Consider the following 13,802-nt stretch of genomic DNA (forward strand, 5'->3'; position numbering starts at 1 on the left):
GCAAGCATTCACTTCCCATATTACACGTAACTATCTGTACCAACACATCTCTCTTCCGATAAGTAAGCAGTGTGTATAGCAGGTCACTTGAATATAAGTCAATAACATGTGACAATCTGACGCTCTAACAAGCATACCATTTGGTCTTAAAGGGTCATCTATTTAATCTTTTATTCCTCTTCTATTCCCAAGAGAAGTACTGGTCTATGTGGAAGCCTTAATACAACAGGAACAGACGTGGAAGACATCATGATGCCCAACAGCCATAACATTTTCTACAACCAGGAATGCAATATTCCATATATTAACACTGTAACTAACACATTCTTAATCATGGAATGGATCTACCAGCCTGAAGAGCTTAGAGAAGCTGTCATACCCAATCACCTGCTGGCCTTCCTAAGCTAATAAATTTGGTGTCATGATCTGTAACCAGGAGTAGCAGATGTAAAAGTGATCATTACTTCAGCAGAGAAATCACTTTCTCACTCAAACACTGATCAAAGACAAGCTGTATAACTGAGGGCAAACACAGAAAAACAAAACTTTCTTGTTTCTTATGTCCCCAAAAGCAACTGCCCACTTCTCACTGCTGTGTTCAGAAAACAAACATGCAGGATTACCTGCTTTGCTACTTGCCACAGGACTAGTTATCAGACGTGCAAGACTACAAATTAAAATCTCACAAATTAAAACAAAATTGGTATTTTAATGGGGCTGTGATATGAATATCAGTGCTTATTTAAAGTGAAAAAAAATGTAATTCCCACTTTTAGCCAAACATATCCATAAATTCAAATAAGTTTAAGAAATATTATTCCTTGCTTTTTTCACACAAAATAATCTAAACTTTTTTACATACACAAATTTTAAAAAAACCCTTAACTAATCAGACAGGCAAACACATAAACTGGCTGCATTCTTACCCTGTATGCTTGGTCCAGAATCTGCAGACTGGGCAGGATTTAATGCCCAGTGTAGCTGTCGTTGGAACTCAGGTCTGTCTTCTGTGTGAATCAATTCAAATACACTCTGGTGTATAATATCAGACTACGTACAAAAAGGAAAAAAACAGGAAAGAAAGAGAATAAGAAACTTATATGATAATGTAAGTTATCTGGTTGACAACACTGCTATAGACATAGCAAAATTCATTTTGCTCGAGGATAAAAACATACATTTGCATGCACACAGGAAACCTTCATGAAACAATTTTTAGTAACACAGAGCAGAATTCAGAAACACCCATGACTGCAAACATGAGAAATAATAATAAAAAAATATTACCTTAGAAAAATAAATAACATTATGTCAAGTATTTCTTTACCTGCTTTTATCTAAGCCACCTTTAAACTGTTATGCTTAGGCTTTGTTTAAATAATTTGATTTTACATACTGGTAAATCAAGTATTAACTAGCTGGTACTTGGGCCTGACCCATTCTAGGTCTAGAGGTGAGCCTGGCTAGTGTTGTAAAAGGAAACAAAAAATGTTTCTATAAATGAACCAGTGACAAAAGGAGGGCTAAGGAGAATCTCCACCCTCTGGTGGATGTTGGGGGAAACATAGTGACAAAGGATGAGAAAAAGCCTGAGGTACTAAATGCCTCTTTGCCCCAGTCTTTGACAGTAAGACCAATTTTGCTTCAGGTACCCAGATCCCTGAGCTGGAAGACAGGGATGTGGAGCAGAATGAAGCCCAAATAATCCAAGGGGAAATGGTCAGCAACTTGCTACACCACTTAGACACACACAGGTCTATAGGGCCAGATGGGATCCACCCAACGGTACTGACGGAGCTGGCGGAGGTGATCACCAAGCCACTTTCAATTATTTATCAGCAATCATAGCTAACTAGGGAGATCCCAGTTGACTGATAGATGGGCATTACATTTGCCAACTACAACAAGGGTTGGAAGGAGGATCCAGGGAATTACAGGCCTGTCAGTCTGACCTTGGTGCCAGGGGAGGTCATGGAACATAACACCCTGAATGCCATCATGCGGCATATACGAGACAACCAAGTGATCAGTCCCAGTCAGCATGGGTTTATGAAAGGTAGATCCTACTTGACCAACCTGATGATCTTCTATGACAAGGTGACCCAGTTAGTGGACAAGGGAAAGGCTGTAGATGTTATGTAATTAGACTTTAGTAAAGCCTTTGACACTGTTTTCCATAGCATTCTCCTGGAGAGGCTGGCAGCTCATGGCCTGAATGGGGGTACTCTCTGATGGATAAAAAACTGGCTGGATGGCTGAGCCCAAAGAGTTGTCGTGAATGCAGAGAAACTCAGTTGGTGGCCAGTCATGAACGGTTTTCCCCAGGGCTCAGTATAGGGGCCAGTTCCGTTTAATCTCTTTATCAATGATCTGGACAACAGGATCAAGTGCACCCTCAGTAGGTTTGCAGACGACATCAAGTCTAGTGGGAGTGTTGATCTGTTGGAGGGTAGGACGGCTCTACAGAAGAATCTGGACTGGCTGAAGCCAATTGTAGGAGGTTCAACAAGGCCAAGTGACAGGTCCTGCACTTGGGTCAAAACAACCCCAGGCAGTGTTACAGGTTTGGGGAAGAGTGACTGGAAAGCTGCCTGTCGGAAAAGGACCTGGGAGTGTTGGTCAACAGCTGACTGGACATGAGCCAGCAGTGTGCCCAGGTAGCCAAAAAAGCCAACAGCATACTAGCATGCATCAATGATAGTGTGGCCAGCAGGAGCAGGGAAGTGATTGTCCCCCTTGGCGCTGGTGAGGCCCCACCTTGAAACCTGAGTTCAGTTATGGGCACCTCACTATAAGACAGACATTGAGGTACCAGATGGAGTCCAGAGAAGGCCAATGAAGCTGGTGAATGGTCTGGAGCACAAGTCTGATGAGGAGCAGCTGAGGGAACTGGGGCTGTTGAGCCTGGAGAAAAGGAGACTGAGGGGAGACCTTATCACTGTCTACAGCTACCTGAAAGGAGGTTGTAGCATAGAGGGTATTGGCTGCTTCTCCCAAGTAGCAAACGATAGGACAAGGGGAAATGGCCTCAAATTGTGGAAGGTTTACATTGGATATTAGGAAATATTCCTTCACAGAAGGGTTGTGAAGCACTGGAACAGGCTGCCCAGGGAAGAGGTTGAGTCAGCATCCCTGGAGGTGTCTAAAAGATGTATAAATGAGGTTCTTAGGGACATGGTTTAGTGCTAGATTTAAGCTACAGCTGGACTTGATGATCTTGAGGGTCTCTTTCAACCTAAATGATTCCGTGATGATTCTCTCATATCACCACCAATTGCATGGCTAGGAATGCGATCTAAATGGCAAAGCTACAACAGCCAGTATCAGTGGTTGAAAGAAATTAAGGGGAAAAAGCCCACCAAAGATATTCAAGAAAAGCCTCAGTCAATGGAGAGGAGTTAAATTGTGTAGTTCCTGCATGGATTGAAAACTCAGTAATTATAGAAACTGAAAATATTTGAAATAAAATACAGAACTACAGTAATTAGGAGATGGCAAGAGCAGAAGCCTAGCTCAGATTTTATTTTGGTGAATTTCATAAAAGAATTAGTATTTTCCAAAATAAATTGTAGAAATGCTAATTTTTGGAACTTTTAGGACTTTAAGTCGCTATCATGCACTTGATTTATTGGTATTACTATATAAATTTTATGCTAAATTTGTTTTACAATCTTTTTTTTCCCAACACTGAAAGAATCTGTGACCCCAGGAATAATTACATTTTGTTTGGAACATTTTCTTTTATGCAAACATTCCCAATCTCTTATCAGTTAGCAAAAATTGCAGACCAAGCAGAGTTTCTCCCTGGTTTTAGACAGCAACTGAATCTACCATCATCTAGTACACAAACATACAAACTGATAACAATAACTCAGCTTCTATCATCTTAACATTAACTAATCCCAGGAGTTCTCTAAGGGAGGGCAACGTGCTCACTGGGTCTTGGTCTTTACTACGTTGGTACCTGGTTTGCAAGCCCAAGGAAATTAGCCATATTTGATCTGCTCCATAAATTGTAAATAGCAAATGCTGGTTTTGAAATAAGTAAGTAAATAAAGTAAATACAAGCAAGAGAACACTAAAATTCTAAAAATATTAAAATCACCCAGTTGATACTTAAAACCTCAAGGCATATGGAGTTAGTTTTGTACGAAAGGTTTCTATTAAAAGAATTACCTTCCCCTTGAATTATGTCTCACTCAGCATCATAAACTGGGTAACACCACAGTATAAATTTCAAACAGTTGTTCCAGTAAAGACTAATTAAGTGTGAAAATTTCCTATCTTGCCTAACTCAACCTTGGAAATTATATTCCTGTTGTGCTTGGCCTGAGGACCCATTTCATCCATATAAGCTGACAGAAAAAGTAACATGGTTTCAAAATAATCCAACCCAAAGTACCCAACTGAGATTTTTATTTCACAAACTATCAGATCCTAAATACGCAAACGGATGCCCTCCAAAATTAAGTAAAACCACTGAAAACAAAATAGAAGAAAAATACACATACTTACTTGTTGGAACCCCAAGTAGTCTTGGATAGTGGAAGAGACGTAAAAAACCAGAGCATCGGCCGTAACAACTAACACAAAACCATTTAATGCCTGGGGAGAAAATACACCAATCTATCAGCTTCAGAGACAAAATTCCAGAAAATTATTGTGGCTGTAAGTCTACCTATATCCTATTCTCCCAATAAAATGTGAAGTATGCAAAAACATATCATTATCTAACAGCACAACAAACACAACGATTCTTCACTGCCTCTTTCTACAGTATACATGACACAGCAGAAAAAACTGCATGTAATGAAAAAAAAAGTTATTTTTGAAAATTCAGGGGAGAAGACAAAGCCTACTGATGACTTCTAATTACTCTTGATAGTAGGAGATGAGGGACGGCACTATGAACAACTACAGTTTCATCTAACATCAACCATAGTTCACAATGCTCAGGCGGCTCAAGCCTTCGGTCCAGCCAGGTGCCCACAGCACGAATGGGAGTCATGTCACAAACCCATTCCCAAAATCTGTTCTATTCATAGTGCAGATGGTCCAAGTGGACAGGAAATCAAGCGATCAAGATCCCCCGCATAGTCCAAGAAAACATTTTATAGCTTACTTAAAATAGAAAATCTCTGCACAAGCAGACTGTTGCAAGTAAACAATGTTTTTGAAGAGATTTCCCCCTTCGTGAAGCAGCAGACTAAGCGGCTCCTTACTCAAAGTCACGCAAAGGGCATTTATCTGAACTCCAAATCAATACGGTTCACGGCAATTGTTGTGATAGCAAACAGTACATTTGTGACTTGGCAGCTCATCTGAAAGGTGCTGATTTACTTCTATGGATATCAGTCAAGATTTAACAAAAGGATGTCTCAAGGGACTGGATTAAGTATATTGTGCCACTTAATTTCCTCAGCTGCATTCAAAGTCAAATTTGGCCGGCACACTCAAAACATGTTTTTTAAAAACTCTTTATTATGCAAAATTATTGTAACACAGAAAATGTAAAGTAAGTGAAGGATATCCTACATCTTACTGTAACAACATACGAATATTTTTTTATTATAAACCACCATAATTCTTTCACAAACATTAACTCCCATACCCCCACGCTATGGTAACCGCCATAACTGCTTTTTTGTATTTAGCAGAGAAATGGTTTTACTATTTCTTGGTTTTTTTACATGGTCTAATTAAATATCTGATTAAATGGCTGGTCTTTAAATGGTGTGAACCACTCCTTTTGAATGCATAGACATTTAATCTATTCTCACAAACAGTTGTGAAATCTGTAAAAATTCCTTATATAAGCTTAATTACCTGAATAGAGCATGAGCTAAAAAAACATGTAATAATAATATGAAATTAAATAGCTCAGGCTATCCAAGAGAGTAGTTGCACAGAATCGTTGGTTTTGATGAAGTTCAAAGTAATTCCAAGGGAGTAGAACGCCACAAGGGCAGGTGCTTGTGTCCTCTGCTGACCTGTTCTGGAGGGCACTTCACCTCAAGTGGTTGACATAAAAAAACCTGCAAGCTGCATCTAATTCTGGCCTACACATTAAAATTGGTTATTCTGCTCTGTTTCATACAAAGCTCCTGTACCTGGAGTTGAGTCACATTTTACAGTGTCTCCAATATGCAGTTCATCTTGAAACAGGATTGTTACTGCTGAAATCAGATGCCTTCTGTAAGCCAAAATATACCTGCAGTAAGAGTTCTCCTTCCAGTATCTGCATCCCTTCTCCACATTTTGCTGTTCTACAGTTTTCCTGAATGCCATTTCTTTCTGGTCTTGTTGAGTTAGATGATTTTAATGCAACTAGAGGGAAAAAAAAAAAAAAAAAAAAGTGATTTTTGAAAGGATCGCTAGAAATTTATGTGATGCATTATTTTGTGTGAGAAAAAAAAAAATATATTTTAAAAATGTTTATAAAGTCAATCTAACAAAAGATTTCTGTTTCAGTGTCAGGTTTTTTCCTTACCTTTCCAGATAACCCCCCAAATTTGTCATTCATCTCCTTTCTAAACTATAGTACCTCAACAACAGAATCAGTATTATTGAAATTAATCAAAATCTCACTAGTTTATTGGGGTTTTTTTCCCTTATCTGTGTCTTTATTATAAGGCTCACTTTTAGTTCGTCACTCTTGCTAATAAAGGACTTTTTCTTTTCTTTCATTCAATTACCTCCTTAACCTGATAACAACTCTGCTTTAAGGTATGACAACACTTGTACTTACTGTTATCCTATCTTATTTCAGGTATCAAACTATGGTACTTCAGATATAAGACTGCTCTAGACCTGAAGTGCCCTTCAGAGAAAGGAAGGAAAGAAACAGGAACCCTAAATGCATATTACACATTAAAGAAAACAAACGAAAAAAGTATTTCAAACAAAAAAGCTTTTTTTTTCCTGACATAGTTGAATTTTAACCATTTCAACAATTAAGCAAACTTGCCAAATTCAGATAAAATACTATAACAATGAATAATCATCAATCAGTTCAAAAATACATCCAATTGAAAGAAAAAAATGCTCAGTGAAAAAAGGATGAAGAATCAGACCAAATTGCTACAAAGTACCTGAAAGATGTACACCCTCCCATCTCTGCACCGTGTCTTCCTATGAGTAGGATGCTGTCAAATAAAACTAGATACTCAAAGATTGTCCATAAATCAGAATTTATCTATTTTCCACATAGTTCTAAAAAGAAAAAAAAAGGCTCCAAATCTGAAATTATTCTGAAGGTATCGGTAATGTCTAAATAGTTTAAAATTACTTAATTATAGCTTAAACCTTTCCGATATAGCTAAACAACACCCCCACCCAACCCCAAACTTTCTAAACCGCAAATCAAGGGAAATTTATAAAAGCAACTGCACTTCTGTAAAATCCAAACAACAAACGTTTATCTCATAAGAATGAGATATTCACCCTAAATTCCCAAGGATTTTTCAACCTGCTGAAAACCTTCATTTCTCAGCTGTTCAGAACTTTAGTCAAGAGTCCTGAAGAACTCCTGTTCACTCACTTTTCAACTACGTTAAATGATATTTTACACTAAGTGTATTAACTGAAAGATAAATCAGGCTTTTCAGGTTTTTTAAGCTATCACTGCAGCTAACAACTTTCAACCCAGACAGTTTTCATTAAAATATCCCTCAAAGGCACCGCAGAGGAAAAACATGTTCTAAAAAGACACAAACTGATTAATCAGTCAGGAATTTATCCAAGGGTTTGCTTTGAAATTAAAACCTTAATGCTCTTCTTCCTACCAGATAGTCAAAAAGTCCTGTTGTATTCCACAAATTAATTTTAAATTCAAGGGAGTGGAAGACATAGCAATATTTTTTTTTCCTAAGCATTATTTTAAAAGGATAACTAGAACACTCACTAAAACCCTCTGAAGTCCACTGTCAGTAGAAGAAAACTTCTTACTCTTTTAAATTATATTGTATGATTATTGAGAAAGTCCATAGTCAGCTTTGGAAGTTGCAAGTGAGGATACCTAATGACACTTGTTTTCTGTCTGGTTTTTTTGTTGTTGTTGTTTGTTTGTGGGGGTTTTTTGTTGTTTGGTTGGTTTGGGGTTTTTTGTGTGTTTTTTTTGTTGTTGTTTGTTTTTGGTTTTTTTTATTATTTTCTTTTACAATGTGCAAATAATACACGAGGGGGAGGAATCACAGGAATTACTAGTGAAAGATGTTCTGCTCTACACATGTTAATGTGTAGATCTCAAGAGCTCAAGCACAGCCTACACACTGATATGGCTATATTCCTCCTAACTTTCAAAGCGTGCGTATAGGTATGCATGAAGTTACATGTTTTGCTGAATTAGAGCCTACTCTTTTTGCAGAAATCAGAACAGATGAAATCAAGTTGTTGTAACCTGAGACAGATGGAAAACTGCAGACAATCTGGGCTAAAAAAATGGAAGATACAGTGGAAATTACTGGGCGTGTACAACTCCGAAGGGGTGTGTGTGGGGAACCACAACACACCACAAACACAAAAAATAGATTTACCTTGTTCTGACAGATAAATTCGAGACCTTCTACAAGCCAGTCAGTCACTGGACTTTCTCCCTCACCACCCACAGGCAAGGCAAAGAGGTTACGCTACAGGAGACTTCACATTCTGAGACTTTGGAGATGCATCACTAAGTGACAGCTCTAAAACACCCACACACTTTTAAAGACTAAGTCAGAGAAAGGTTAACTGTTCCACCTGCAGAAAGGACTTTTTTTAATCATCCCTCTTTTCAGTTAATAAAGTGGCATCAAATCTGAAGTGCAGGATGTTGCTTAGGTAGGTGTGGTCTTCCCCTGACTTCATAAAATCTAAATTCCACGCATTAAATAAAAATTAGATTCTATTTAGCTGGTACTAGAAAAAGACAATTTCACAAAAATCAAAAGTCAAATAAATTAGAAGAACATAAACGCAAGAGCAAAACAGGCTTCTTCTTAGGTGGAAGTGATAAAAATATAAATGATATTGTGAAAAAACAACAGGAAAGATGACCAAATATTTCTATTTAATACTTTTGAGAATAACAAGTGAAATATCCAAATTTGACAATGAAGGTCTTTTCAGTACAACAGAGCTAAGCAGAAGTAACTGAATACGGATTGTTTAGATGAACAAGACTTGATAAATTTAGGTCAAGATTTTAAAAACACCTTGTTGAATTCCCTACTGGGGAAACAACACAATTGATGAAAAAGAACTTTGAATAGTAAATATTTAAAAGGAGGCAGTATTAAAATATAAAAATAAAATTCAGTATTCAAACTAGGTATAAACCTCTATTTAAAAAATTATAAATGCAACTTGTAAAGTTTACAATGCTAATATAATTAAGATATGGTAATTACCAACCCTGTGTGATTAAACTTCTTCATCAATACTCTTCAATCAAACATTGATAAAAATCGCTAGTAAGATTTTAGGTTGACACAAACACAATGAGAGTAACAAACAGAGACAACACGGGTCCTTGACACTGAGCAACCCCAGCTAGCCGGATGCAAACTTGCAACGTGCGGCTCAGCACAGTCGAATTGAAAGGTATCAGATCCCAGAAAATGCTGGCCTTCCATTATGGGAGGGCCTTCTTGTAAAGCAGTAATTCTGAAGAGACTTAGTCACAGTGCACAATGCCATAGCTCCAGAAATACCAGCTAGAGATATAGTAACAGATGATGATAAAGAGAACTAAAGCTCATAAGGGTAACTCATCCAAAGGTAATATTATAGCCAACATAAAATCACAGAATCATTTTGGTTGAAAAGACCTTTAGGATCATAGAGTCCAACCATTAACCTAGCATTGCCAAATCCATCTCTAAAACAGGCACCTAAGCACTGCATCTACACATCTTCTAAACAACTCCAGGGATGATGACTCAATACTTTCCTGGGCAGCTTGTTCCAATGCTTGACAACCACTTTGGTGAAGAGGTTTTTCCTAATATCCAATCTAAACCTTCCCGGCACAATTTGAGGCCATTTCCTTTTGTCCTATCACTTGCTACTTGGGAGAAGAGACCAACACCCTCCATACAACAACCTCTTTTTAGGTAGTTGTCAAGAGCAACAAGGTCTCCCCTCAGTCTCCTTTTCTCCAGGCTAAACGGCCTCAGCTGCTCCTCATCAGACTTGTGCTTCAGGCCCCCCATCATCTTCACCTAGTTTAAAATCAGCCATGTATTCTGCTACATCTCATAGTCTGTGTTACGTATGTAGTCAGATCAAATATTCCCAATAGTCCATTGCTTTACAATTTTTGAATCTCTGAATTAAGAACAACATGTTTCAACCTATCCCCTCTTAATTTTCAGCCGCAGGAAACTAAAACATGAACACTACCGTAAACAGAAAATAAATCTCTATATTTACTCTAAAAGGCATGAAAGATACAATCAAAGTACTTCACAGAGTTTTCCATAATGTTAACACGATAAAAAATAAAGCACAATTGTTTATACCTGTAATAATAACAATAATAATAATCTGCTACATTATTTTAGCAAGAGGGTTAAATTGTAAGCACATACTTTCTAAGTAGGTTAATGATTGTCACTTAATCCTGTGTTCATTAACAAGCATCATTTCCATTTCCAAGACTTTGCTGATTTGAAGTAAAAGCTAAATCCCAAAGACAACAAAACTAGATAGTGATCTTTAATAGGCTGTCTAAACACAGAACAACATTGTATTTTCTGGTACATTTGTTTTACAGTTGTGAAATGCTTTAGCACCCAAACCAGGAAATGTAAAAGATAATCAGTTTTACATTACATTTTAAAAGACAAATTAAATAACAATGGTAACATTAGAGTTTACCAACTCTTTATCTCGGCTTCCAGCTGTTACAGTCAGGTGATGAGACATTTGCACAGAGATGCAGTGTACTTTATTAGACGAACAACACATCTGAGAAACAAAAAATGTTTGACAAAACTACTTCTTCAGGTCTGGAACAGAATTCAAACAACTGAGTTCTGAGTACTGCCAAAAGCCATCTTTTACTTCAAAACCACTTAAGTATTCCTTGAAAAAATTGTTTTCAATACCTAAGGAGAGCAGGTACTAAGCAGTCCTCCTTCTTTCCAGGGCATAACATTCAGTCTGAAAAAGTACTTTGGAATATATCCTAAACTGCATGAGCTATAAGCAGCATGCTGAATCAACTGACAACACGACAGATGAATTTCATAAACTATTTGTTGAAATATTCAGAAATCATTCTCTTCATTATGATGCAGAAAATGAGTATGCTTTGCAGTTGCTGGAGTTGTAGGAATAACAGCTGGCCTCAATATTATACCTATCACTTTCACATTTAATGGGAGAAAATCCTCAGATTCTTCCTTTCTTCAAACCAGGTCCCTGAACTAAGACACATTCAACATCAACTATGATTACTCAGCGGATCCAGTCAGAAACAAAACCCTCAAGTCTTTCCCTCAGTACCTGTAAGCTTACGTAATGCAATAGTAACTCTTAACACTAAGATCATAGCAAAGAATACGAGGAAAATATTTTTTTAAAACTTGAAGATTCTATCCACCATCTCATTTAATCTCTGTGCTGTCCTCCAAGAGAGGCCCTAGACCTGGGTGGAAAAGGCCTCACCCTCAAACACTTTCTATTTGCTCCCCCAAACTGCAACCCACAACAACTGGTGTCCCCTTTCCTTCCAGGCTGTCACTCCTGTTCTCAGCAAGAACCTTTGCCATCGCTTCCTCACTTGAGAGCCAGCACCTTTGAAGTCCACCCCTACTATTTCGTTCAGTTCAGATTGCAAAATCAATGACCTGTAGCTACCAGAGGACCTTCAGCAGAAGTCCTGTAAACAGTGATTCCTTACTCCGTTTACCAGAAGTTACAACATGAGAGAACAACAAAAATGTCACAGAGCAAGTGAAAATACCCTCTCTAGTGACATGCTTGAGAGGGCACTACCTGTACTACATGTTGCAAAGTTAATAAAGTAACTGGAGACACTGAGAATTCAGCATAAGGTGAATGTCAGCAAATGTTTAGCCAGCTTTCTGGTGGGCATTCACATAGAACCCTGATTTAATACACAAATACTTGTTTGCTATTACTTTAAGAAAATAATATTGGCAATTAAACTTCTTAAAGTAATATAAAGAGGCATTCAAAAACCATTCCAGTTCTCCGTTCCATGAAAGAAGTAACACACCTACAATATTTGGATGAATATTCAAAAGGAATATCAGTAAAAATGAAATATAATAAAACTGCCTTTAGTCTCTACTTGACTACTGTCTTATGGAATATTTGGTTGTCTGGCCATAGAACAAGAGATGAATATCACTAACACTGTATATTAGGACATTGACAATACTAGTATTTTCTGCAAATCCAGGAACTACTTAATTTGAAAAAAGTGCATTTTTTCAAAGCATCAGAATGAACAATACAAAGAAGAAGAAGAAAAAAAAGGGTAGTATTTTCTGCGTTGAGGGAACAAAGAACTCTTTCCTAACATAAATGAAGAAAATATATCATATTTGCTGATGCTCCACTGTGGAGGCTAGAGAGACTATTCTCAACTGAAACCTGAGCATTTCCACACCAAATATCTCTTATTATTACTAAATGAGTGAAGAAATGTATGATTAAACAGACTTTCCATCTCAAAATTCACCTAAATCAGCCATGCGTTATAAGAGTGCCGAACACAAACCGATGCAGTGATTGCTGGCTGAAAAGCTTCATGGAAACCACACCAAGACACTCTGCAGTTAAAACCTTTTCTCCTCCTTACCTTTTCTTCCCCAGATAAAAAGCAAAGCAAAAAGTTTCTGAGAAGCCAGGATAGCTCATCACAGGGAGGTGCAGAGAAAGGAATATCAAGATGCTAAATTTTAACTGAGCCTTTAAAAATCATTGAGATGCAACACAGTACTTAAAACAAGCTGGAGATAAATTCTACTTTTAGGTGAATGATCTGTTCAAGCCTAAAACTGTATTGAAGTAACACTTGTCTAATATCACAAGTATATCGTTAGCACATCAGTCATGCAGCCCTGGAATTTAATCTCAAAGAGCTTCCCAGAACTGCTTTATATCAAATTTTGGCACAGTTCCCACAATTCAGCAAAACAGGTCAAAGTTTGCAGTCAGAGTCAATTTAGACTGTTTCATAACCTCTTCAGTAGAACTGTAAATTCAACTAGTCTGTTCTAGATTACTTTAAAAAACAACTGTTCTCATGAGGGGGGTGGTCTTACTCGCTTCAGCAACAAATGCCAGCCTCAAACACGAGATTTACCAGGCAAAACAAGACAAAAAGGGCATTATTGAAAAAAACAAGCGTTTAATACTAAACTCTTGCCTAAATCATTAACATACAATAAACTGTTTACACTGGTAAAAGATCCGTTTTAAGTGGGAGAAAATACTATAGGTATCCATGCACCTACATGCAACTGTAGCTATCTCAATTACCTAAGAGCATACGGAAAACTTTTTATCCACTATCTCTGAGACTGTAAAGGGAAAAGTGTTTATGAAAGCTGTTAATTAACACGAAGAAAAAAATGCAATTTTTTTTTTAGAAAGAAAAACATTCATTGATTGAATATTTTGTACATAGCCACACTTCTACTAGATAGTAGAAACTGTACATTTCATCAATGAAACTAATCTAAGGATTGCTCTGTACTTAGAGCCACAGGAGAAAACAAATTGAGACTTCTGATATTTATGTCGCTAACGTTTTAATTATGTTACACAAAGATATAAGATAGACTTCC

At 37.3% G+C, this 13,802-nt stretch overlaps 1 protein-coding gene across 2 annotated transcripts in view; it reads right to left on the reverse strand.

The window, feature by feature from the left end:
• AHR (aryl hydrocarbon receptor) overlaps positions 1 to 13,802 on the reverse strand; it is a 64,469-nt gene that overhangs the window by 17,775 nt on the left and 32,892 nt on the right. The window contains exons 3-5 of one of the 2 annotated variants that reach the window (XM_065830778.2): positions 6,212 to 6,327; positions 4,516 to 4,605; positions 927 to 1,050 (exon numbers count right to left, since the gene is read on the reverse strand). In XM_065830778.2, the coding sequence (XP_065686850.1) occupies positions 927 to 1,050; positions 4,516 to 4,605; positions 6,212 to 6,327 (330 nt within the window). The remainder of the gene's footprint in view (positions 1 to 926; positions 1,051 to 4,515; positions 4,606 to 6,211; positions 6,328 to 13,802) is intronic. The other variant, XM_071805079.1, reaches the window with a different exon arrangement.

Source organism: Patagioenas fasciata, chromosome 2 (assembly GCF_037038585.1).
Source record: "Patagioenas fasciata isolate bPatFas1 chromosome 2, bPatFas1.hap1, whole genome shotgun sequence".
NCBI classification, from domain to species: Eukaryota; Metazoa; Chordata; class Aves; order Columbiformes; family Columbidae; genus Patagioenas; species Patagioenas fasciata.